General features: G+C 44.5%; 1 protein-coding gene across 1 annotated transcript; it reads right to left on the reverse strand.

Moving 5' to 3' along the window:
* Positions 1-692: 692 nt before the first annotated feature.
* LAP3 (leucine aminopeptidase 3) lies at positions 693-22,239 on the reverse strand. Its single transcript, XM_053577495.1, has 13 exons — positions 21,841-22,239; positions 19,485-19,600; positions 17,986-18,040; positions 17,405-17,510; positions 16,183-16,342; positions 14,792-14,956; positions 11,769-11,927; positions 8,765-8,889; positions 7,530-7,618; positions 6,330-6,432; positions 3,752-3,831; positions 1,975-2,084; positions 693-1,234 (listed from the first exon to the last, which is right to left on the reverse strand). The coding sequence occupies exons 1-13, from the start codon at positions 21,940-21,942 to the stop codon at positions 1,045-1,047; spliced, it is 1,560 nt and encodes a 519-aa protein (XP_053433470.1). The 5' UTR covers positions 21,943-22,239; the 3' UTR covers positions 693-1,044.
* Positions 22,240-22,241: the final 2 nt, after the last annotated feature.

Consider the following 22,241-nt stretch of genomic DNA (forward strand, 5'->3'; position numbering starts at 1 on the left):
TTTGATCCATATGATATAAAAGTTGAAGAGAGCGTTGTTCTAAGTCTGCACAAACAGAAAGAATTCTGTTGATTGGTTGTAGTCCTAGGTGAGTCAGTATTAGCAGTTTACCTATTAATTATTAGCAGTCCCTTTTATGGTCTTGTTTTTTACTACAGTATTGCAAATAAATTACACACCCATTCAAGTCACTGAACTCAAAGAATATTACAGGGTACCAGTGCAGCAGGCCCACTCTCCGGACCAGCTGGGTTGAACTCTGCACTACCAGTTTACTAACTAGCTCCGTGATAATTGCCAGCACGTTACCAAATCTCTCTTGTGCCCCATTTTCCTCATGTGTAGTGTGGGGGTAATAACAGTATTTGCCCCGTTGCCTTGGTGTGAGGATTCAATAATTTAATACTGGAAAACAGGACAGTCTCTCGCAGATAGTAAGTCTCCAGTTGTTAGTTTATATTGTACAATTACTTTATGACAGATTTATTTTGGAAATCACTGTTTCCAAAAGTGGAGGTCACTGTTGCACAAACTGATAAGCTCAATAATGGAGTGCCTGAAAGGGATGGTTAGCACTGAGACAATACCTTTATCACATGTAACACAGCCAAAAGAGACAAGTTATCTTATAGTAAAGTTACTGAGTTTGTAGTAGCATATAAGTAAATATCAGAGCCACACCAGAGAGCAAAGAAAGTTGGATTTATTTATTTCTGACAACTGCATAGTAACTTCTAGTTTGCTCACATTACTAGGATCACAAATCTGAAATAACAATTTTGCTTCTCAATTAAAAACTCTGAGAAGTGATTAGGAAGTTTTATAAAATTTAATCATCACGAATAGAATATCTTAAAAATCCTTGCCAACCAAGGCAATCTTTGCATAAAACAAAAACAAACCAAGGCATACAAATTTTATTGAAATTCTACATTTTTAAATATTATCCTTTGTTTCCAAGATTTTCATCCATTCATTCAAAAATCTTTTTAATGCTCAACTGTCCAACTCAAGACAGAATGAAGAAATGGCTGAGCATCTGAACTAAGCATTGTTTTGGCTGAAACGCAGCAAAAACTCTATCAGGGTCCTTGTGGGCCTCCCGGTCATGCCTTTCCGTAGATAGGGAACCTCATCTTTGTTGGTCATCACACCTGCTATGTCTAAATGTGCCCACCTAGGATGAGTCACAAACTCTTTCAGGAATGCTGCTGCTGTGCATGCCCCTGCGGAGCTGGTGAGAAAGACAAAAAGCATTATTTAGCTCCATGTAAATGTGCATTAAAAATTTCATCAAGATTTTATGTTCTTGCTAAGTAGATTCTATGAACAGAGAATAAGGGTCAAGCTTACAAGACCTATTAAGTTAACCCAGGCTGGGCACCATGGTTCACGCCTGTAATCCTAGCACTCTGGGAGGCCGAGGAAAAAGGATCATGTGAGGTCAGGAGTTTGAGAACTGCCTGACCAAGAGAAGAGCTTGTCTCTACTAAAAATAGAAAAAATTAGCTGGGCGTTGTGGTGAGCCTGAAGTCCCTGCTACTTGGGAGGCTGAGGAAGGAGGATCCCCTGAGCTCAGGAATTGCAGTTTACAGTGAGCTAGACTGCACCACTGCGCTCCAGCCTGGGCAACAGAGCAACACTGGCAAAACAACAAAAGTTGTTAACCCACAAACCACTTTCAGCATATCTATTTTTAGATATAGCTTTAAGCAGTTAAGAGAAATTATAGATTATGGTAAAAAAAAAATCCCTTCTTATCTCTTTTCCTTATTATTTAAAATGACCTGTAGCTATGAAAAACATAACAACATTTAGAGAACCAATTGGAGAAATGCATTAAAAATTTAAGATATCAATAGCTTACAAGCACTACATGAAAAGGAAACTTTTCTAAAGGAGATAAAATTGAAAATGGTCATTTTGGCAACCAACCATGATTCTAAAAATGTACAGTCAGCTTATTGTACATACCGATATTTCCCAATGTTATTAACGTCAGCAAGTTGGCAATCTACCACCTGTTTTGTATAATGTTCAAAAAGAGGCATCCTCCAGACACGGTCCCCTGTTTCAATACTGGCCTGAAGAAGAAATAGTAGAGTAGTTGTAAGACTCCATGAAGCAGGTTCTGAGAAATTCATGGCACTGACATGCTGAGTGCAGGAAGTTTTTATAACCTGTTACTCTACAACATGAAACAGGTTCCAGAATCATGTCAATTCATTAGAAGATTTATTTAAGACTTACAAAAGAAACAGGAATGCTATGATATAATTCTCCAAACCTGCAGGGCCTTAACTAAAATCATGAAACTTAAATTACAGGCTTTGTGGGTTTGATTTGACCTTGGTGCGCTGAGAAACACAGGTCTGGATCTGCTTCTCTGATGAGCAGATCTTGAAACAAGGTGACCTCATTCACTCATTCCTCATTTACTGTCAGTTCATTCATTCCCTTTTCATTTACTGAACATTGATGGAACAACACACCAAGGCAATATAATGCCAGCTCAGGTGTGCTGAAGTGTTAGCATCTGAGCCAGCAAAGGCTGATGAGAAACATATACATTGATAGACTTACCTTACTGTGTTAAGACCCAGAAAGTGAAAAATCAAGCAGTAGCAATTATAAGCTGTTACTTTAGGATATAAATAAATACCAGATGAATTAACCAAGAGTTGACGTTTCTCCAGGAAAACAGATTAAAGGCTGCTGATTGTCAACTTAAATAATGTTTATGTGCATATAACTTTCATTTTTGTAATAAGCTTAAATGTTGTTGAGTGCCATGATAGACAGGGATGCTGGGTATGTGAGAGGCCCCAGAAGAGAGGTACCTGGCCTGGGAGGAGATGACCGAGCCGGGTATTGCAGAGGTCGAGGGCTCCACAATGGCAAGACAGACGCAGAGGGGAAGCGGTTTGGGGTGAAAGTAAGTTCACGATCTTCAACCAACCTCTAGAATGTCTAAAGGATCCCAGTGTTCTGCAGTGTCTGTTCTCCATGGCACATAAAAAGCCTCCATTAATGAGTTAGTGAAAGAGCGCATGAATGTGAGCAGCCTGCTGGACACATGGGGCGGGGGCTGCCCAGGAGAACTGCAGAGTCTGAGAGCCTGTGGCCAAGGACCATGTCTAAGCCAACAGGGTGGAAAAAGGGAACAGCCTGCCAAGGAGAGGGAGAGGACAGTCAGGAGAAGGGAGCCTGGAGAGAAGAGTAGCACAGACACCAAGAGCTGGGCCCCCACCAAGAGCCCAGAGTCACAAGCTGTCTCAAGACAGGGTGAGTTGGGCTAACAGTGGTGCAGGGAGGTTAAAGCTGGTATGGGTGAGTGAGCGTGTGTGGGTGTGACAGGATGGGAGACGTCATGGACTGAGGCTTCAGAAGATGTCCTCACCCCTTTATATAGCTCATCTATGTGACTCATAACACATGGTCATTAAAAGGGTGCTTCTTCTCCACAAAGCTGTCCTCATGACTTTTTCTACCACAGGGATTACAACCATGGCCATGTTAATTTGTGAGTTACTCTCACATCATTCTGAGGCTACTGGGGAGAGCAAGATTATAGCACAGCCATACTTTAAGAGCATTTATAGAAAACCCAAAGCCATTCGATCAAGTTTATTGCTATGGTTCATTTTTAATTCAAAGGCAAACTAAAAGGATTAAGAATCACTTTAACACAGGGGTTGAAGAAATCTACTATTTTAAGACCATAATAGAGATACACATATATTATTCCTACCTCAAATAGTTTGTTCCAGAGCCAGGATGAATTGGTAAAGACTCCAGTGGCACCCGAACCCAAAGCTATGTCCATGGCACCTGCAAGACACAAGCCGTTGGGTGAACTGCAGTCTCTCCGCTGGGCCTTACACCCTGCCTGGCCTAAGGGATCTCTCAGTAAATACTTACTGAAAGGAGAAGGCAAAACTTACTGCCCACTGCTACTGGGACAATCCAGTACCACCGGGACTAAAATACTTATATGAATGTCAGAGGAGACAGCCCCAAAGTCAAGGGATGTTCTGTAATCTTCACAAGGTGGCATTTGCTCCCTGTAATGCAGAGTATGTGCTGGCTACTCCTCATTCCTGAACTGTGGCTTTTTTTGTTTTGATGTTTAGTATTTTTTTTTGTTTGTTTGTCTGTTTTAAGAGACATAGTCATGCTCTGTCACCCAGGCTGGAATGCAGTGGCATCATCATAGCTCACTGTGACCTCAAACTCCTGAGCACAAGTGATCCTCCTGGCTCGACCTCCGAAGGACCTAGGACTAAAGGTGCCCACCACCATGCTTGTCCAATATTTACATTTTTTTGTGGAGACAAGATCTTGCTGTATGCTACCCAGGCTGGTCTTGCAGCCATAGTCAAGGAAGCCAAGGTCCTGCCTTGACCTCCAAAAGTGCTGAAATTACAGGCATGAGTCATGGCCCCCCACCTATTCTCCCCTGGGAACCCTAGCTTCTCGAACTCTGAAAAGACTAAGTACACAGAAGATTGAAATGAACTGTCAATATCCTTCAGCCAGTCCTTGTTCGTATAGTGGTGAATAAAAGAAAAAAAAATATACTTCAGCCAGGGGACATCAGGTCACCCTGAGTTACCTGGAGCCAACTTTCTCACCTTAAACCCTCAGACTGGGAAAAAAGTGGAGATGGGGTTCTGATATTAAGTGTCTAGGAAAAAGTATTTCCCAAGTGGCAACTATGAAAATTATTTTTAAATTGTGAACTTTTATGTATTTATCCTGTGTTTCCTCACTTACAGAATGGTGAGCACCCCACCTACCTCACTGCCCTTACCACCATCCTCTGCCTTTCACTTTTAAGTGTTTGCTAAACCGAACAGGGAAATCAAAAACCATGAAAATATTATAATGCCAGCTCTAAAAAAGGACTCTTAGCAATAAATCTGTGAACAACTATTTCCATGTATGAAAGGGAACATGAACTGATTTCTGCTGAAGTCAGGCTCATGTGACCACGGAGAGGTTCAAATCGAAGGATGAAAAATGATCGGGATTTTAATCTTAAAAGAGGCAGAGATGGAATCAATTCCTAGGAAGAGAACTTTTAGATGAGACATTATGACATTGGGATTCTGTAACAAGGCAACCTCTATTTGTCTACCCCTTAGGTATATTTCTCACCCTCTAGGGCTAAAGACATCAAATGCCATGCAGGGTGTGTATTAAAGAGGCTGTCCAAAAACTCCCTCCAGTCTTCACAATTCTTCAAGGCAGACTAATGCTAAGGGGGGCCAAGGAACTTGCCCACGACTTCCGGGTAATCACACCTGAACTTGGCCTTGAAGGGCATACTTTATACCACTCTGCTTCTGCTAAGCAAGTCTTGCCCCTTCTCCCAAAATGTTTTCATTTCTTTATAAAACATCAATTATAAAAATTCTAAAAACTCAGTGGACATCTAAAATCACAATTTTTTTTAAAGCTATTGATTTGGGGATTTATCACTAATGTTTTCATATTTAGATCAAATGGTAATCATAACAGAAAACACCTCTCAATATCGTTTTTAGATGTCACTCCAGATGATCAACCTGTTTTTTTCTTTCTAATAAGGTTCATCCTGGAATATTTTAAAACAACAAACCTAATATTCAAAACATCTTTATAGGTCAGGCATGGTAGCTCATGCCTATAACCCTAACACTCTAGGAGGTGGAGAAGGGTGGATCACCTGAGCTCAGGAGTTGGAGACCAGCTTGAGCAAGAAGAAGACCCTGTTGCTACTAAAAATAGAAAAACTAGGGCAGCGCCTGTGGCTCAGTGGTGGGTAGGGTGCCGGCCCCATATACCGAGGGTGGCAGGTTCGAACCTGGCCCCAGCCAAACTGCAACGAAAATATAGCTGGGCATTCTGGTGGGTGCCTGTAGTCCCAGCTACTCAGGAGGCTGAGGCAAGAGAATTGCCTAAGCCCAGGAGTTGGAGGTTGCTGTAAGCTGTGACGCCATGGCACTCTAACGAGGACAATAAAGTGAGACTCTGTCTCTTAAAAAAAAAAAAAATAGAAAAACTAGCCGGGCATCGTGATGAGTGTGGGTAGTTCCCAGCTACTCAGGAGGCTGAGATAAGAGGATCACTTGAGCCTAAGAATTTGAGGTTGCTGTGCGCTATGATGGCACAGCACTTTACCCAGGACAACAGAGACTGTCTCAAATTGTTTTTACAGCTGCAGAACAATTCCCTTAGGAAAAGATGTTTGCATGCCAATGGAGTGAGCCCAATTTTAGCCAAATAATGCCCTGAGCATTGAGTGTGCACTCTACCCAACACACAGGGCAAGCACATGGCCTGACCTGTTAAAGTGGCGGCGTTGATGATGACCTTGGGGTTAAAGGTGTGCGCGTAACAGAGCGCATCAGCCAGGATGAGCCTCCCCTCGGCATCAGTGTTATCGACCTACAAAGAAGAGGATCAAAATCAGAAGAGGTAAGAGAGAATGTTACAAGTGAACACTCACAACAGTGCCCGACTGGAAAGGGGGAAAGGCTACTGTGACATTTATCAACCAATTACACACTTACACTTCAGCAGGAACAGGGACATAGCTAATCTGGAGAGCAAATATAATTTAATGATCTCTATACAGAGCTGATGACCTCAGGCCAATGACTATGGAAGATGAAATATCCATTTTACAACAAGTATATAGCAAAAAGGGGGAAAACGTAAAGATTTCTGAAAACAAACAGGCTAAGTAAGGAACTTAAGAAAACCATAAGAAGTCTTGCAGCCTCGGCGACCCTTTCTAACTGTAGTCTCTGATTTTAACAAGGCCCAGTGCATGTACACACGTGTGCATGGGCCACACGGAGAGCCTGTTGCCACACACCCAAGAGTGCAGAGCCCATGATGCAGGATGGTGTTTTCCACCTGAACACCTAAAATGGAAAAAAGTTACAGCCCACATAAACCCAGAAAAACCCACATACTCTGCATGTGGCTGCAAATTCATGGTAATTTGTGTGGGCAGCCACAAAGTGAGAAGAACAAAAAGGCAGGGTAAAGATACTTAAAGGTCCCAGAAAGAGGCTGGGCACCTGGCTCACGCCTGTAATCTCAGCACTCTTGGAGGCCGAGGTGGACGGATTGCTGGAGCTCAGGAGTTTGAGACCAGCCTGAGCCAAGAGCGAGACCCTCAGCTCTAGTAAAAGAAAAACTAGCCAGGCATAGTGACAAGAACCTGTAGTCTCAGCTGCTCAGAAGACTGAGGCAAGAGGATCATTGTCTTGAGCTCAGGAGATGAGACTGCTGTTAGCTATGATGATGCCACTGCACTCTACCCAGGGCTACAGAGTAAGACTGTCTAAAAAAAAACAAAACTCCCAGAAAGAGAGACTTTTGACTCTGCAAGAAAAGCTACTCAGCACCAAAGACTCCAAGTCACCATTAACATGGTGCCAGGGCTCTGCACCCACTGAAGCTGTGGTTAGGGGCCACAATGGGATGTCGTGAGACACTGCCGAAGGGCAATGCTGTGTCTTCCACTTACAAACCTGTATGGTCTTCCCATTCCTGGCTCTGACGACATCCCCAGGCTTGTTGGCCCTGCCACTGGGCATATTTTCACAAAGAGGAGCCAAACCTATTGGACAGAACGTAAGAAATAACACTGAATGCGCTGGGTCCAAACACGCCACCCACTGAACAGGGGACCACCAGTGAGCTCTCAGAAGCAAGCCAGGCAGATGCCCCCTTAGCCAAGTGACCAAATGTAGCATCACCAGTGACACAACTGACATCAAGAAGTACCCATTACCCTTGCAGTATTCTCCTAAAGAAGTCTAACTTGATTCTCATCAAGAAATAATTGCATAAATCCGAATTGTTGGACATGACAACACAAGCCTAGACTCTTCAAAACTGCCCGTGTCATGGAAGAAAAAAAGGCAGGAACAGAGTTCTAGATTGAAGAAATCAAAAGGGGCACTGCAACTTACAGCTTGTTAGCTCCTGGATTTAAAAACTAAGTGTAAATAAATGACATGGACACTTTTTTACACATTGGGATATTTGAGTGGGATTATAGTAATCCTGAGAAAGGATAGTGGTATTGTTACCTACAAAGTGTGTTTCTTTAGGAGGCATTTCATAATGTCTGCAACTGACTTTTAAATAGTTCAGGAAAAAAGGATTATGACATTAAAAAGGTGGCAGGTTTGATGGACCTGGGTTCTAATTCTACCTTCCTGTACAGTGGCTATGACATTGGGCTTGTCATTTAACCTAAGTCTCTCCCATTGCCCTTTCCCCTGTGCATGGTATTGAGCAAGGCTACGAAGCCCTGCACCGTGTCTGCATCCTACAAAAAACTGCCACGTACTCAGCACTTTCTCTGCCCAGGCCCTTTCTTGTCAGTGTATGGTACCAGTCACTGTATGGGCCACAATTCTATGAGGCAATCAATACATGAGCCAGCGGTTCCTTCCCCTCCACCAGCTGAGCACTTTTTACTGGAGTGAACTACAACCTCAACATCGCGTGCTCTTAACTGCCACCTACTTTTTGCAGAAGTCAAACAAATCAATCTCATTACAGCCCATGGGTTGTAAAACCCACTTAACTTAGTTAGCTCAAGACAGTAAAATACTCATCTGAGCTAAAAAGCTTCCACTTCCTGAAAAACTTTAAAAACAGTCTCGTCTGATTAGAGGAAACCACATCCGCTCTCTCAGGTCTACGATGGACTGGATTCCAGAAGCTCTCCAAGACATTCCCTCTTGCCATTTACCTATGACATTAATAGGCAAATTAAGCTTTGCCGCAGACACGATGGCTGAACAGATAGTTGCAGCTCCTCCCATGTCCGCCCTCATGAGGTCCATGTTTGCAGAAGCCTTGATGGAGATGCCGCCACTGCAGGAAAAAGGATATTAATAGCAAACATTAATAGCAGAGAAGATGGCCAAATCACTTTCCTAAAAAAGAACACATGAAATGAGAGTTAACTGCAGGTAAAGTACCACAGACCTGCCTAAGGAGTCAAATTTCTAAATTTCATCTCATAACCACTCTGAGAAAGTTTGGTTAAACATGTAGTAGTTATTACACAATTCAGTGGATCCTTTCCTTGGAATTTACCCAAGAGAAAGGCAAACTTATGTCCACTTAAAGCTTGGAGATGCTCTCAGCTTCACTCCAAACAGCCCCAAACTGGGAACTCAGAATTTCCAGCAATAGATGAATGGATAAACTTAACATTCTCATACAATGGAATATTGCTCAATAAAAAGGAACAAATGCCCGATATGCCCAAATATGGCTAAATCTCAAGGACACTATGCTGGAAGAAAAGAAGCCGGGCATGAAAATCTCCACTTATATAAACTTCTGGAATAGGCAAAACTAATCTCCAATAACAGGAGGAGGACTGGCTGTCTGCTGTGGCAGCAGGTGGGGGAGGACAAAAAGGCACATGGGAGTTTTTGAAAAGTAAGGGAAATGTTCTATTTTCCTGATAGTGGGGGTGTTCATGGGGGCATACATTTGTTACTTATTGAACTGAACCCTTAAAGAGTGAATTTTAACTATACATATAAACCCCATGTTATTCCCTCTGCTAGAAAACCTTCAGTTACATCCACCTGTTTAGAGCAAAACAAAGTCCAATATCTAACCAGGTTCAGAACAACCAAGCTTCTGCCTACCTCTCCAGCCATGGTGTATCACCCCTTCACACTCCGGTGTGTAGTCACACTGTTACTATTGCAGTACCAGGAGCTGACCCTGCAGCCTTCACCATGTTTCCCTCTCCTAGAATTGCAGTCCCCAAGGTCACCAACACCCAGGCCTGTTAAGAATAGGGCTGCTAACATGAGATGATCAGGTGAGCAGGGAAGTGAACAAAACTTCATCTGTATTTGCAGCTGCACCCCAGCTTCCCATGGCTCGCATCATCCCCCCAGCTCCACTCCCTGCCAGGTCAGAGGCAGCATTAGATTCTCATACGAGCACCAGCCCTACTATAAACTGCACATGTGAGGATCTAGTTGTGTGCTCCTTATAAGAATCTAATGACGGATGATGTGAGGCAGTGATGCTAGCACTGGGATCATCTAGTTGAAGGAAGACAAATGCTGATTCTGCATTATGGTGAGCTGTATAATTATTTCATTGTATATTACAATGTAGTAACAGAAATATAGTGCACAGTAAATGCAACGTGCTTGAATCGTCCCAAAACCATCTCCACGCTCCCCTGTCAGCAAAAAAATTGTCTTCCATGAAACTAGTTCCTAGTGACAAAAAGGCTGGCATCATTAGCCTAGAACATAGTCCCTAGTCCCTGGTGAGCTAATTCTTCCTGATCCTTCACATCTTAAGATAAAGCTGATACTCCTGCAAGGAAGACTTTTCTGAACTCAAAGACTAAGTCAGGCCTCTTCATCAAATATACTGTGAGCCAAAAATGCAAATGTGGATTAAATTAACAATAAAATTCACCCTGAGCATAAACTATTTTCACATCCAAATATTAGCCCATGGCAGCGTAAAACCACAATTAGCAAGACATTCTAAAACAGTTTAACTTTCACTCTTTAACTCTTATTTGCTGTGGTGTTTTGGTGCATATAACTTATAAACAAACGTACATTTTGAGTGGCACGTGCTCAAAACCTTTTAGTGATGGGTATGGCGATGAAAATGGCTTAGAGACCCCTGCCTGAAAGGAGAGATGTGAACCAGAGGGTGGGAGACAGTTACCACCTCTGGGAATCCCTGTGCTCTGGTTCCAGGTGTGGTCCCTGAGTGAGTGCAAAAATGTAGGAGGGGCATCAACATCTCAGGCTGCAAAAATGTAGGGGGGGCATCAACATCTCAGGCTGCAAAAATGTAGGGGGGGCATCAACATCTCAGGCTGCAAAAATGTAGGGGGGGCATCAACATCTCAGGCTGCAAAAATGTAGGAGGGGCATCAACATCTCAGGCTGCAAAAATGTAGGAGGGGCATCAACATCGCACGCTTCTCTGGCAGCATTTTCAAAGTTCCAGGAATCAGGATTCCTTCAAAAGGAAATCAGAAAGTCCTACCTTCTGTACCCGGAGAAGTCCTGTCATTAAACAAACAGAAAAAAAACCTCACGTGCTTGATCTAACCTAGTTTTTTGCCAAGTAACCCTTTCTACACCTCACATTAGCATCCCTGAAACTATATTCAGTGGTATTATGTTTTCCATTGGAAATACTAACTCTACTGTCTTTCTCAACTCTGCCTCTCCTTGGTTGCAATTGCCAGAGATTGCTTTCAAGTCTAAGGAATATTTCTGGCTTGATAAGATTAGTGGGAACTAGACTGGTCAGCTACAAAAATAATCTGAAGCAAGCAAAGGGAAGATAACATAATCCAAACAGCTGCACCTGGAAAATCTGTAATAGCCACAAAGGACAATCAAAGTGTGCGGTGGAAAGGTTTTAAGACATTTTAAAGAGAGAGCTGAGTTTGACTTCCCATTCAACATATTAGTTGTGTGACTTTAAACAAATAATGTAACCTCTCTGAGTTTCCTTCCCTGTGGAGGAATACCTAGCTTGCAGGGGTACAATCAGTGCTTCATATGGAAAATGCCTAATAGTCTGTCACACAGAGTAAGCATTTCTATAGGTAGTAGCTTAATAAATTTAAAGTAACGTACAACATTCAACCACCACCACGCTTCTGAATCAAACTGCACACCCAGCAATACAAGCACACACAAAGTAGTCACAAGGTACAAAGCACAGACGCCAAGAAGTACCTGTCGAATGTAATTCCCTTCCCGACAAGCACCAGGGGCTGTTCACTTGCATTCGGGCTACCCATGTAGTGAATTTCCAAGAACACGGGGGGCTCGTCAGACCCTTTGGCCACACTTAGGAATGATCCCATGGTCTGTTCTTCAATCCAAGACTTGGGTCTACAGGGCAGCAAGGGGAAAAGTGAATCTACCATTAAAAAAATAACTTAGATCAAGCCATAAAAACAGATGAAGACTTTACATCTTTTGTATTAACCTGGAGAGAGTTGGAGAACATTCTCTTTGGTAAAGTATTACAAGAATGGAAAAGCAAGCATTCAATGTACTTAATACTCATATGAAGCCAATAGATAAACTACACCCACACAAAATAAAAACTCAGTTTAATTCAAGTCGGGGGGTGGGGGGGAGAGGGAGAGGGATTGGTGTGTTCCCACCCAACGGGCACAATGTAAGGGTATATGGCACACCTGGGTGAGGGGCACAACTACAACAGGGACCTCACCTAACATGGCAAACATTGTAACCTGATCATCTGCACACTCATATTAATATGAAATTTAAAAAAATAACTTAGAAAAAGCTCATCAGTGTTTGATAATAAAAAGTATAAATAAAGTATGAAGTGTAATAAGTTCCTAAATATATCCCCACTAAGGTTTCAATTTTCTGCTTTCAATACATTCTTGGGCAAGTCACTTGTTTCTGAGCCCACTTCCTCATCTGTAAAGTGAAATCAATGATTCCTCCATCAAAAGATTATAGAATTACTAAGAATTCATGCATGGAACCTAACACAATGTCAGCAAATAAGGATGACTTGTTTTTCCTCCCAAGTTACTCAGATATTTCTAAGTTTAAGTTTAATTTAGAGATGAAATAAGCAAGGTTCTGAGACCAAAAAGGATGCTTATATATAGTTAAGGGGTCTATTGCTTTATTTTTGTTATTTCTAAAAATGACAAAAAAAAAAAAACCCCCAAAAAAACAACCAACAAAAAAACTAACAAAGCTACATTTGACAAGCTGGAATAAAAGATCCTATTTCTTTGGTGTTGCAGAATGGCTAGAATTCTATCATTTCAGTGTCGAAACATTATTCTCAGTTTTTCTATCGCATTTTCAGATGACTGATTAAAGCGAGAAAACTAATTTTCTTAATTTAATGAGCACAGGATTCAGGATCCCGAATTAACAGTCCTTAATACAAACTGGAAACTGATGCCACACTGCTATTCTTTCTAGGCTGGGGGCACAAAAGAGCTTTGTATTATTTCTGGCCACAGTAACGAGGCCAAGAGGGAAACCCTATATCCCCACAGAGCAGCCGTAGCCATACCCAGGGAATGTTATCCTTGCACTTGCCTATTTGTTAGAGCTAAACAGGGACTGCATCATGGAGGGATGGTCACCAAACTTCAAAGGAAAAAGATTATAGAAAAGGAAGCTGTAAAAAAATCACCTCAAAAGAAACAAGGTTATGCAACATCGGCATTTTTAACCACAAACTCAGTACTTGGTGTTTTAAAGTCCTGCCTATCTATAAGAAATGTCCATCTACATTTCTTTGATGCATACCGTATGTCTCAGTTTAATGAGTCATGCCTAGCCCGCATGCCCTGCCTGGTCTCTGCTCAGAGACCTTTGCACAGCATAGGCCTGAAGCTTCCCAGGGGTGGTATGCCCTGCTTCCCACAGGAATGCCTGCCCTGCCCCACTCTCCCTGTTAACCTCAAAGCGACCTTCCAACTCAACTCAGGCCTCACATTCTTTGGCAATTCTCTGCCCTCTGCTCCCACAGCACCCTCTGTATACCTCCCCATTTCTTCCTACAACATCTTCACTTCTTTGGGGCTGAGGCCCACCGCCATGCATCTTTGTAACCAAGTCCCCAGGCAGGTGGAGGTGCTGCCATCACCACTACCCGCTGACACAAAGTAGCTTTGGTGTCTCCTCAAATCAGATAAGGAACTGTCTCTGCTAGGACACCTTTACAGAGCCTGAACGCTGTTACTGACTAAACATGCTCTAACCGTTCCAGAAATTTTATCATGCTGTAAGTACCATGCTTTCTATAGACTACAGGGCTGTCCTAAAAATGTGCACTCGAAATCACAAGCACTGAGGAATTCTTCTAAATGGTTGTTCCTTTGAGAGACAAACTTGATAATGAAGAACTCTTTATATAAAGCCAATATCTGTCACTTTATTTTAATCATAAATCTCTAAATGCTCAGACTTGGGCATTAAACAGTTAGGGGAAGACCCCAAGAAGGGACCAGAGCTTGGACTTTCAGGTCCAACAGGCTTGCCGCTGGCACCGGCTGTCAGGACTCCTGGAGCACCAGTTCTGGGATCTACCAAGCGGAAATTCTCATTTGGTGCCTAGTTAGGCATGCTGCATTCTTCCCTTGTGTTGGGACACAAGAAGATGGGAAGAATTCACCAAAACAAAACATGTAAATTCCTCCAAGAGTTCAACAGAGTTACCATTTAATTCAGCAACTCAACTCCTAGGCATATGCCTGAAAGAACTAAAAACACGTCCACACTGAACGTGTATGTGACTGCTTGAAGCCAATAGTTTCCTAAAGGTAAAAACAACCCAAATACCTGTCAACTGATGGCTTGGGGAGATGGGGGAACGGGGAGTGACAGCTTATGGGTACAAAATTTCTTTAGAAAAATGTTCAAAATTGATTTGATCATGGTAACAAAGCTCTATGCCTACATTAAAATCACTGAAGCACTTATCATGGGTGAATTGTATGGAATGTGAATTACATCTCAGTAAAGCTGTTCCAACACAGACACAGACACAGTGTAGTGCAAACTCATGGCACATGCAAAGGCAAGAAAAGATAATGTAATAAGAACCTCATACTGAGCCCTATCCCAGCTTGCATGTGGCCTCTGGGAGCCATGTCCCGTCTCTGGGCTCACCTTACTCTGAACAGGGAGGGAGCTGGATTGTAGGATGCCGAAGAATCCTGTGGCTAAGTCTATGACACATCCTGAATTACCTGACATGGACCTCTGTTTTGCTACTAGCATTTCTGAGATTCTTTTCAATAATTTCAGCAAATCTGGTTGGTGTCATCTCATTGGCCGGGGTCTCCATCAGGTGGCGTGCCAGGTTCTGCCCGGAAGCATAGAGGACGCCCCTCTGCCAGGCCTCCTGGTCCCCACTGGCAAAGAAAGCACAAAGTTACCATCACACAACCCCCCCCAAACAGTGAGCATCCTACAGGTAGGAGAGGCTCTTACCTCACCAGAAACTAAAGAGGATGACAAATGAAATGAAAAATGATAGATGCCCCCATCCTCTGTGACCTGACCCAGGGTGACAGACAGGATGGTGCAAAGAGCCAAAACATGGCCCCTGCAGGCCAGACCGGCAGGGCCCAACCAGGCCCTGCCCTTCACTCACTGAGGGCTCGTCTGAAGCTCTGAACCTGCCATGTACATGTGGGAAGAGGTCTCCACAGAAGGCTCACTCTGCTCTTTCACTGCATCAGGATTGATGCAGCCCCAAGTGCTAACTGTAAAATGAGCGGATGGCATCGATTCTGATATGGGATTAGAGACTTTTCTGCCTTCTTTCCTATGCCAGGGCTCTGAATCCCAACCTACCAGGGTGCAAAGATTGGCTGTAGAAGAAAAAGGACATGACCCCTGTTTCCAGACCCTGGCTCTTTAGTGAGGGTGGGGCAGAGATGGATGAATAGCAGCTGATGATCCCAAGGCATTCCATGCACCCGCTGCTTGGCAGGTGCTGTCTTGGATCAGTGTAAGAACCCTATGAAATCAGCTTCACAACTCTACTAAACAAAGAACGTGAGCCCAGGATTTCAGAGATGTGACCGCAGTCAGCAGGAGGACGCAGTGGAGCCTGGGCTGATAGCTACAGGGCAGGTGCTCTCTGCCACCCCGTCTACTGAAGGTCTCATTCTGCCTACTCCTGAGGATCGGGACTCCCTCTCCTACAACTTAGAACCGGGCTGGATAGTCACAGGTGCTCAACAATCTCCTGGTGCACGAGACCCTGAGGGCAAGGAGCAGCAGCATCCATGGTGCCCTTCCACCAGGCAGCGCTAATGTTCAGCTCCATACCAGGAGCTGCCAGTTCGGTGGAAATTAGCAGGACGGAAACCTGCAGAAACATGTCTGTGTCATTCCTCCCTCTCTCCAGGGTAAAAGCCACCTGGTTATGGCTTCCTAGTAACAACCAGCATGGAGGGGTCTAGGGCATCGCAGGGAAAGGTGCAGTTATCACTCTATGAAAATGGCCGAGGCAATGGAGCAGGTCACAGACAGGCCACACGGCAGTGGCCACCACTGAAAGGCAGGCAGCTCTCATCCAAAGGGCCAGGCTGTCAGCTGGGAGCGCCCTCCCCCTGGCTTCCTCCATCACCTTCCGTAGAGCCTCGCGGCCACAGGCGTCTTCTTTTTCTGCTTTAGGTCATCGTACTCGTAGAGACCAAGCACCGCTCCTTCTGCAGCGGCCTGGGCGTCCCCGCAGGGATCCACCTCCACAGAGGACAGTTCCAGGTCCTGAACTTGCCTGCATCCCGCTTTGAAAGGACAGAGGAACCAGAATCAGTTAAAACAACTCATACAGCAGAAGACAGAGGACTGTGCTGGGAAAACACCAGGACGGGGTTCAAACCCCAGCCCTGACACCTAACTGCTTGGAGCTTCCCTTTCCTCCTCCGTGAGACGAGGACGTGAGGGCACTTCCTGGGTCGTGCTGAGGACAGACTGATACGGAAAATGAACAGCTCCTCACAGGGCAGGACACACCCTCAGAATGTGGCAGCTATTCCTAGTATTATTTCTGACACACTATGATTTTCTGATGACGTTTCCCAAACTCGAAGTGCTTCTCAGGTTGAAAATGACAGGGGAACGATGATGCTGTCATTATATTCAAGCAACTGGGCAAAGTCCCTTATTAACACAGCATTTAATTAAGATCAGGTCAGCAAAACCTCCCAAACAAAAGCTATGAAATAATCACTTCACATGAGCTTTGAAAGTTTAACGAGCACCCATGTTATTTATACACAGGGCCAGGGATTAATCAAGCCAATTACTGCTGTTTTGGAAATGTTTTTTCAAAGCATCTGCTAACCAGTGTCTCCTTGGAAGAGGCTCGACCTACCGCTTAGCTCTCAACTGAGTCAAGTGCATTCAGCTCGGGACACAATGGGACAGCCACATACCTTTGGCTAGTGACAAATGAGCATGCCACAGCACGCTTTATTATTTTCTGATTTGTAAAAGAAGATAACTCTGTGTTAATTTAAAAGTTGAGTACCACCAGGTACTATGTTGCAAAAAGGAAAACAAATCCATACACAACAATTTCTGGTAAAATACAAATCTGGGAGTGGTAGTAAAACCTCCAGAGGACATAGAAATATGAAAGAAAATTCTATAAGCTAACCTTCTGTATCTGCCCTAAGGCCAAGCATATTCAGGAAGGGAAACTGAACTATTGTTGAGATGAGGGGTTTCTGTCTGGATGTGGTACAAGCACTGACGGGAGAAGAACAAAAAAGAGACGAGAGATAATTGTGAAGAGTGGATCATTAAGATTCTTTATCAATATTAGACTTAAAAAGTAAAATAACCTGCAATAGCAGCTCTGATGTTTTCTTTTCCTTCATGCCAGTTTTCCTGGTCGTCGATTCCAGCTCCCTTTTTGCCGAGGCCGACAAGCACCACACTGGGGAAGTCCTGTTCCACAAACACACCCAGTTAGCCACTTGTTCCTTGCCAGCATTCATCTCCAGCAGGGCCTGGGATAAGCAGAGACTCACCCAGCTCCCACACTATTACTTTAACCGAAGCACAGGGCTGAATTCACTGTGACGTTTGGCTGTGGGTTTCCTCCTTCAGTTCCTTGTGTCTTGGTAACGTTTTATAACTTACATGTTTGAAGGTAGAGAGAGAATAATCCTCCCACTAATTCTATGTAAGACAGTACCACAGCTAGACAAACCAAGCTTTCAGATTGAGGAACATAAAATGTGCTGTTCTTTTTGACAATGATTCACCTCTTTACAATCTTAAGTACTTCTTTTGCTTAGTACTGGAATGAAACTATAGGAGCCAACACAAAATTTTCGGCATGACCGGACAGCCATAGTACTTGGCAGACAGTAGGTATTTACTGACGGTTTACGGGATAAACATGATCTTCATCTCATACCTGATGCAGACCATAAAAGGTTCGGGTCTTGCCTGCCTTCAAAGGTGGTCCAGATCTAAAACGAGAGGAAATAGTGGGGGGTTTAGATTTTCTTTTCTTTTTTTTTTTTAAATAGTGTTTTTTTTTTTTTATTGTTGGGGATTCATCGAGGGTACAATAAGCCAGGTTACATTGATTGCAATTGTTAGGCAAAGTCCCTCTTGCAATCATGTCTTGTCCCCATAAAGTGTGACACACACCAAGGCCCCACCCCCCTCCCTCCGTCCCTCTTTTTAAAAATCAAGTTTGCTCTGCTTGCTTGGGAAGTGACATGTATATACTTCTAGCATTGTCACAATTCTAACTGCGTCTGTGGATTTCCCTTTTATGTTCTTATCTAAAAGCAGAATGCGCTCAGGCCAGATTACTTATATGCAACAATTCTAACTCTAGCTCAGGAACTATTTAGCAAACTTTCTGATTAGATCTAACACAAGTTTATTTGAAAACAATGGAAAGTAAGGCTGTGGCCCCATGGTCCTCTGCAATATGGCTAAACAGAATGAATCTTACACCTTTCCAGGAAAAAACAAAGACACAAAAACATTAGGGTGACCTAACTGGCTGACCTGATGGCTGTGTGTTTGGCTTAGAAGTAGTCTGTGGGGGATTTTCTACAGACTGGATACTGGATAATTTCCAAACAAAACATTCTTTCCAAACAACTATAGCCTGGGGCCGGAAGCAGATGCTCTGGGCTACAGCCCTCTGTAGAAAGGCTGGTGTTCTCTATAGGTCAGCTTTTAGATTAATGACTTAATCTAGACACTTGAGAAGGCTCTGTCTATTGATGAAGAACTGCTAATTGAGAGGGGATACAGACTGGTAGCCAACAATTAGTTACTACAATTATTAGATTGTATCACTATAGTTATAATCCCAGTAATATATAGTTGCAGTAAATTACATGGATGCTTCTACTTCTGCCAAAGATGGCCCACAGCTCTAGTTTCCCTCTAGTTCCCCACTGACTTCCTGAATTAGAATCTGCCTTCTAACAGGAGATGGGAGAAGCCCTTGAAGCTCCAGGCATGCAGTCAGAACCCTTGGGCTGTTTTTAACTATTCTAAGGATGCTGCTGTCTCCCTCTATAAAAGGGGAGCTAAAAGAGGCAGAGAGCCTGGTGGGAAGGCAGACAGGGTGGCAGAGGGTGGGGAAAGGGAATTCAAGCCAGGAGGGTGGGCTGAGGAAATCTGGTACTTTCCAGATTGCAAGGTCAGTCCTTCACAATAGATGTGTTATTAGGTTGGAAATGGTCTGACTTCCCAGAATTGCAGACCCACCCATACTGAAACACAGAATACCAAACCTCCGTGCAGACACATACTTTCACTTTCACGGAGAAGTTTCTGGCCAGGGCACTTCCAGTCATTTTTCTCTACTGAACAATAAAGCCTAGAAAAATATATGCTTTCAATCTGGGGGCACTTTAAAAATTAGCACCCTCAGGTAACACTTACAAGTTCAAAATTTCTCTCAGCTTTCCAGCCACCAATTTATTAAAATTCTCTCCTGCGGTTGTAAACTGTGGCCCATCATCTTCCTTATCTTTAGAATAGATTCCTAACACAAGGCCCTGAGAATAAACAAAAAAGATGATTAGAGTAGATTCCTTACAGGGGCTCAGAAATCCCCAAATTCCATGAGGAGCAAATAATTCCACCAAAACCCTGTCTTCCCCAAGGACCGAAGGACAAAGCCGAAGAAACAGCAGGCGCCGGGCAGACAGCTCCATTTGCACCTGCCTGAGTGTTTCAGATTCTTGCCAAGGCAGGGCTGTCATTACTCCCTGTTGTGGGTTTTCATGGTCACTCCCAGGAAAGGACTCAACTTTCAAATACAGCAAAAAGGTGTTTTGTTTAACAACAACAACAAAGAAAAACATTTATCACCAGGTCAGAGCCCAAAGGAATTCAAAACATGCCACCCTCCAAAAAACTACTTTGCCATAGTTTATTTTGAGCTGAAGGAACTTGAGAAATGGCAGATACAGAAGGGCTCTCTGATCTCCCCTTCCTACCTAAAAGCAGGTCATAAAAATTTCCTTGAGAAAGGTGTTCTTCCAAGAAGAGAACATTCTTATTACCAGAGAATGGAAGTTGACCCTAAAATGGACCTGTACAAACTTACTGAAATAATACTTATCTTGCATTAGTTTCCCCTATGTATTTCTTGGTCACTGTCCATGTACTGCCCTTGCCCAAGCCCTTTGTCTTGTCACATGCCCATAATTTATGTTCCTTGCTTTCAAAGGTATATAAGCTGTTGGCCCTAACAGCTTCTTCACTTGCTTTTTGCAGACTCTTGCGAAAATATTAAATAAAACATGTTTGCTTTTCTCCTGTTAATGCTTTTGTTAGTTCTTAGGCCCAGCCACAGAAACTAGAAGGGTACAAGGAAGTTTCCCCTCCCTTAAATCCCTCAATCGCAAATCTTGAATACTCCAAGCTGCCACTCCAGACAGGCCAATGGCTACACCCACCATTACCAGTAAGGGCTCTAGCCAACTCATAGGCTCAAGGAAGGAGAAAAACCAACTTCCAGAGAGGTGCAGAGCAGAGCATTCTGCCAAGCACTGACTGCCTCCTCCTTCCTCATCTACGTGGCAAGTCCCAGACCCCAAATACCTGAGTAAGGAAACAAACTCACTACTGCCTAGTGTTTGCTTTTGCATGGCAGTTATGATTTTGAAGGCTTTTTGTTTGCCTTAGGGCAACTCTGTGAGGTGGAAAGAACAAGTAGGCTTATATTCACTTGACAATAAATCTGCAAACGGGTCTGACACAGAAATGAGCAAGAATCCAGATGCCTTGCTCTCCTTTCCACAAACCAACAGACAAATTAGTGCCCTTTCTGTCTTTCCCACCGAAGAAAACAGGCTTCCTTGCCATTGGTAACTTTGCCAGGTTCTGCCTTTCCTAAGAATGTTCATTCTGCGGGATTCCATGGAGCAAGTGGGGAACTGGACACAGAACTGCAGAGAGCCCTGGACAGGCATCTGGTCCCTCTGCCATTTGTGACACCGGGACAGGTGTCTGGTCCCACTGCTATGTATCAAAACAGCAGGAGATCCGAGCTCAATTCCAATCTAGAACGTTCCTAGCCAGGGACGGTCATTTCCTTCTGGTCCTCGGGTATGACTCCCAACCTTGTGCTTGGTCCCCAGAGCCTGCGCATCTGAACAGTGTCCCTCTTCAAAATTGTTTGGAGGTCAAAAAGGCGCAGAAAGCTTTTCTTCTGGAAGACACTCTTCTTTTAATTTCACAAAAAGATGGATCTCTCTTCAAAACTCTTTTCCCTAGACAGACATTCCTTTTCTCTGGAAACTTTTTCAGGCAACTTACTCCTGGACCCTCCACTTCGGAGGGGGGAGAAGGATCTTGGCGTAGAGCCCTGTGACTGGCGGACTCTGTGGCCTCACAGGACAGAGGACACTTCACCTTAGTAAACTTGGGCTTCCTCCAAGCTCAAGAACTAAATTGCTACCGCCCTCTCTTGGGTTACTGAGGGCACAAATCAAAATGATGAATGAATAAGCAGCAGCCGGCCGAGCTGGGCGAGTCCAGCACCCGCGAGCTGCGCGCAGGCGAAGGTGCCCACAGATCCCAGCGCCCCCGGGGACTCCTCCGGCTCCTCGGCAGCCCCCCGCCGCGAGCCCGGCGAAGGCCGAGTCCCACCAGGGAGAACTTTTCTTTTTAGCTGCGTTTTGGAACTCAGGCAAAAACTGCAGAAGCCCTGGACACCACGGCTCGGACCCTCCCGGCAGCCCCATCGCCCGCGAGCAGGACTCCCACCGCGGCCTGCACCGCCTCTCACCTTCGTCATGTTTGCGGCGGAGCGACCCTGGACCCAGAAATGCTTCACCCCCAGACGTCGGACAGCGACTCGCCCCGCAGCCGGAAGAGGCAGCCAGAACATCTTCCCGGCTCGGCCTCCGCGCCGCCCTCCAAGCAACCACGTGGCGCCTGAGGGGCGGGCGCGCGCCTAGGGGCGGGGCAGGGTTCAGGGGGCGTGGCTGACGGGCACGCGCCAGCCAACTGGGCGGGGTTGGCGCAGACCGGAGGAGGCCGCGCGGGCTCCGTGTGTGCGCATGCTCCTGCTGCCCGGGCGGAGAGGCGGGGCTCCCGAAAGAAGTTCAACGGTCCTCGGTGAACCCGACGTGGAGGAGCAAGGGTGTGGGGCGAGCTCTGCAAAGCGGGCGTTGGGCAACCCCGGGA

Source organism: Nycticebus coucang, chromosome 23 (genome assembly GCF_027406575.1).
Source record: "Nycticebus coucang isolate mNycCou1 chromosome 23, mNycCou1.pri, whole genome shotgun sequence".
Classification (NCBI taxonomy): domain Eukaryota; kingdom Metazoa; phylum Chordata; class Mammalia; order Primates; family Lorisidae; genus Nycticebus; species Nycticebus coucang.

What these genes read in the sequence shown, in the direction of transcription:
- LAP3 (XM_053577495.1), bottom strand. Translation starts at nt 21,942, where the DNA reads ATGTTCTGGCTGCCTCTTCCGGCTGCGGGGCGAGTCGCTGTCCGACGT. An exon ending in CATCAGAGCTGCTATTGCAG is followed by an intron (nt 16,343 to 17,404) that starts GTTATTTTACTT and finishes GTCCTTTCAAAG; the next exon opens with CGGGATGCAGGCAAGTTCAG. An exon ending in CAACGCCGCCACTTTAACAG is followed by an intron (nt 3,832 to 6,329) that starts GTCAGGCCATGT and finishes TGTGTCTTGCAG; the next exon opens with GTGCCATGGACATAGCTTTG.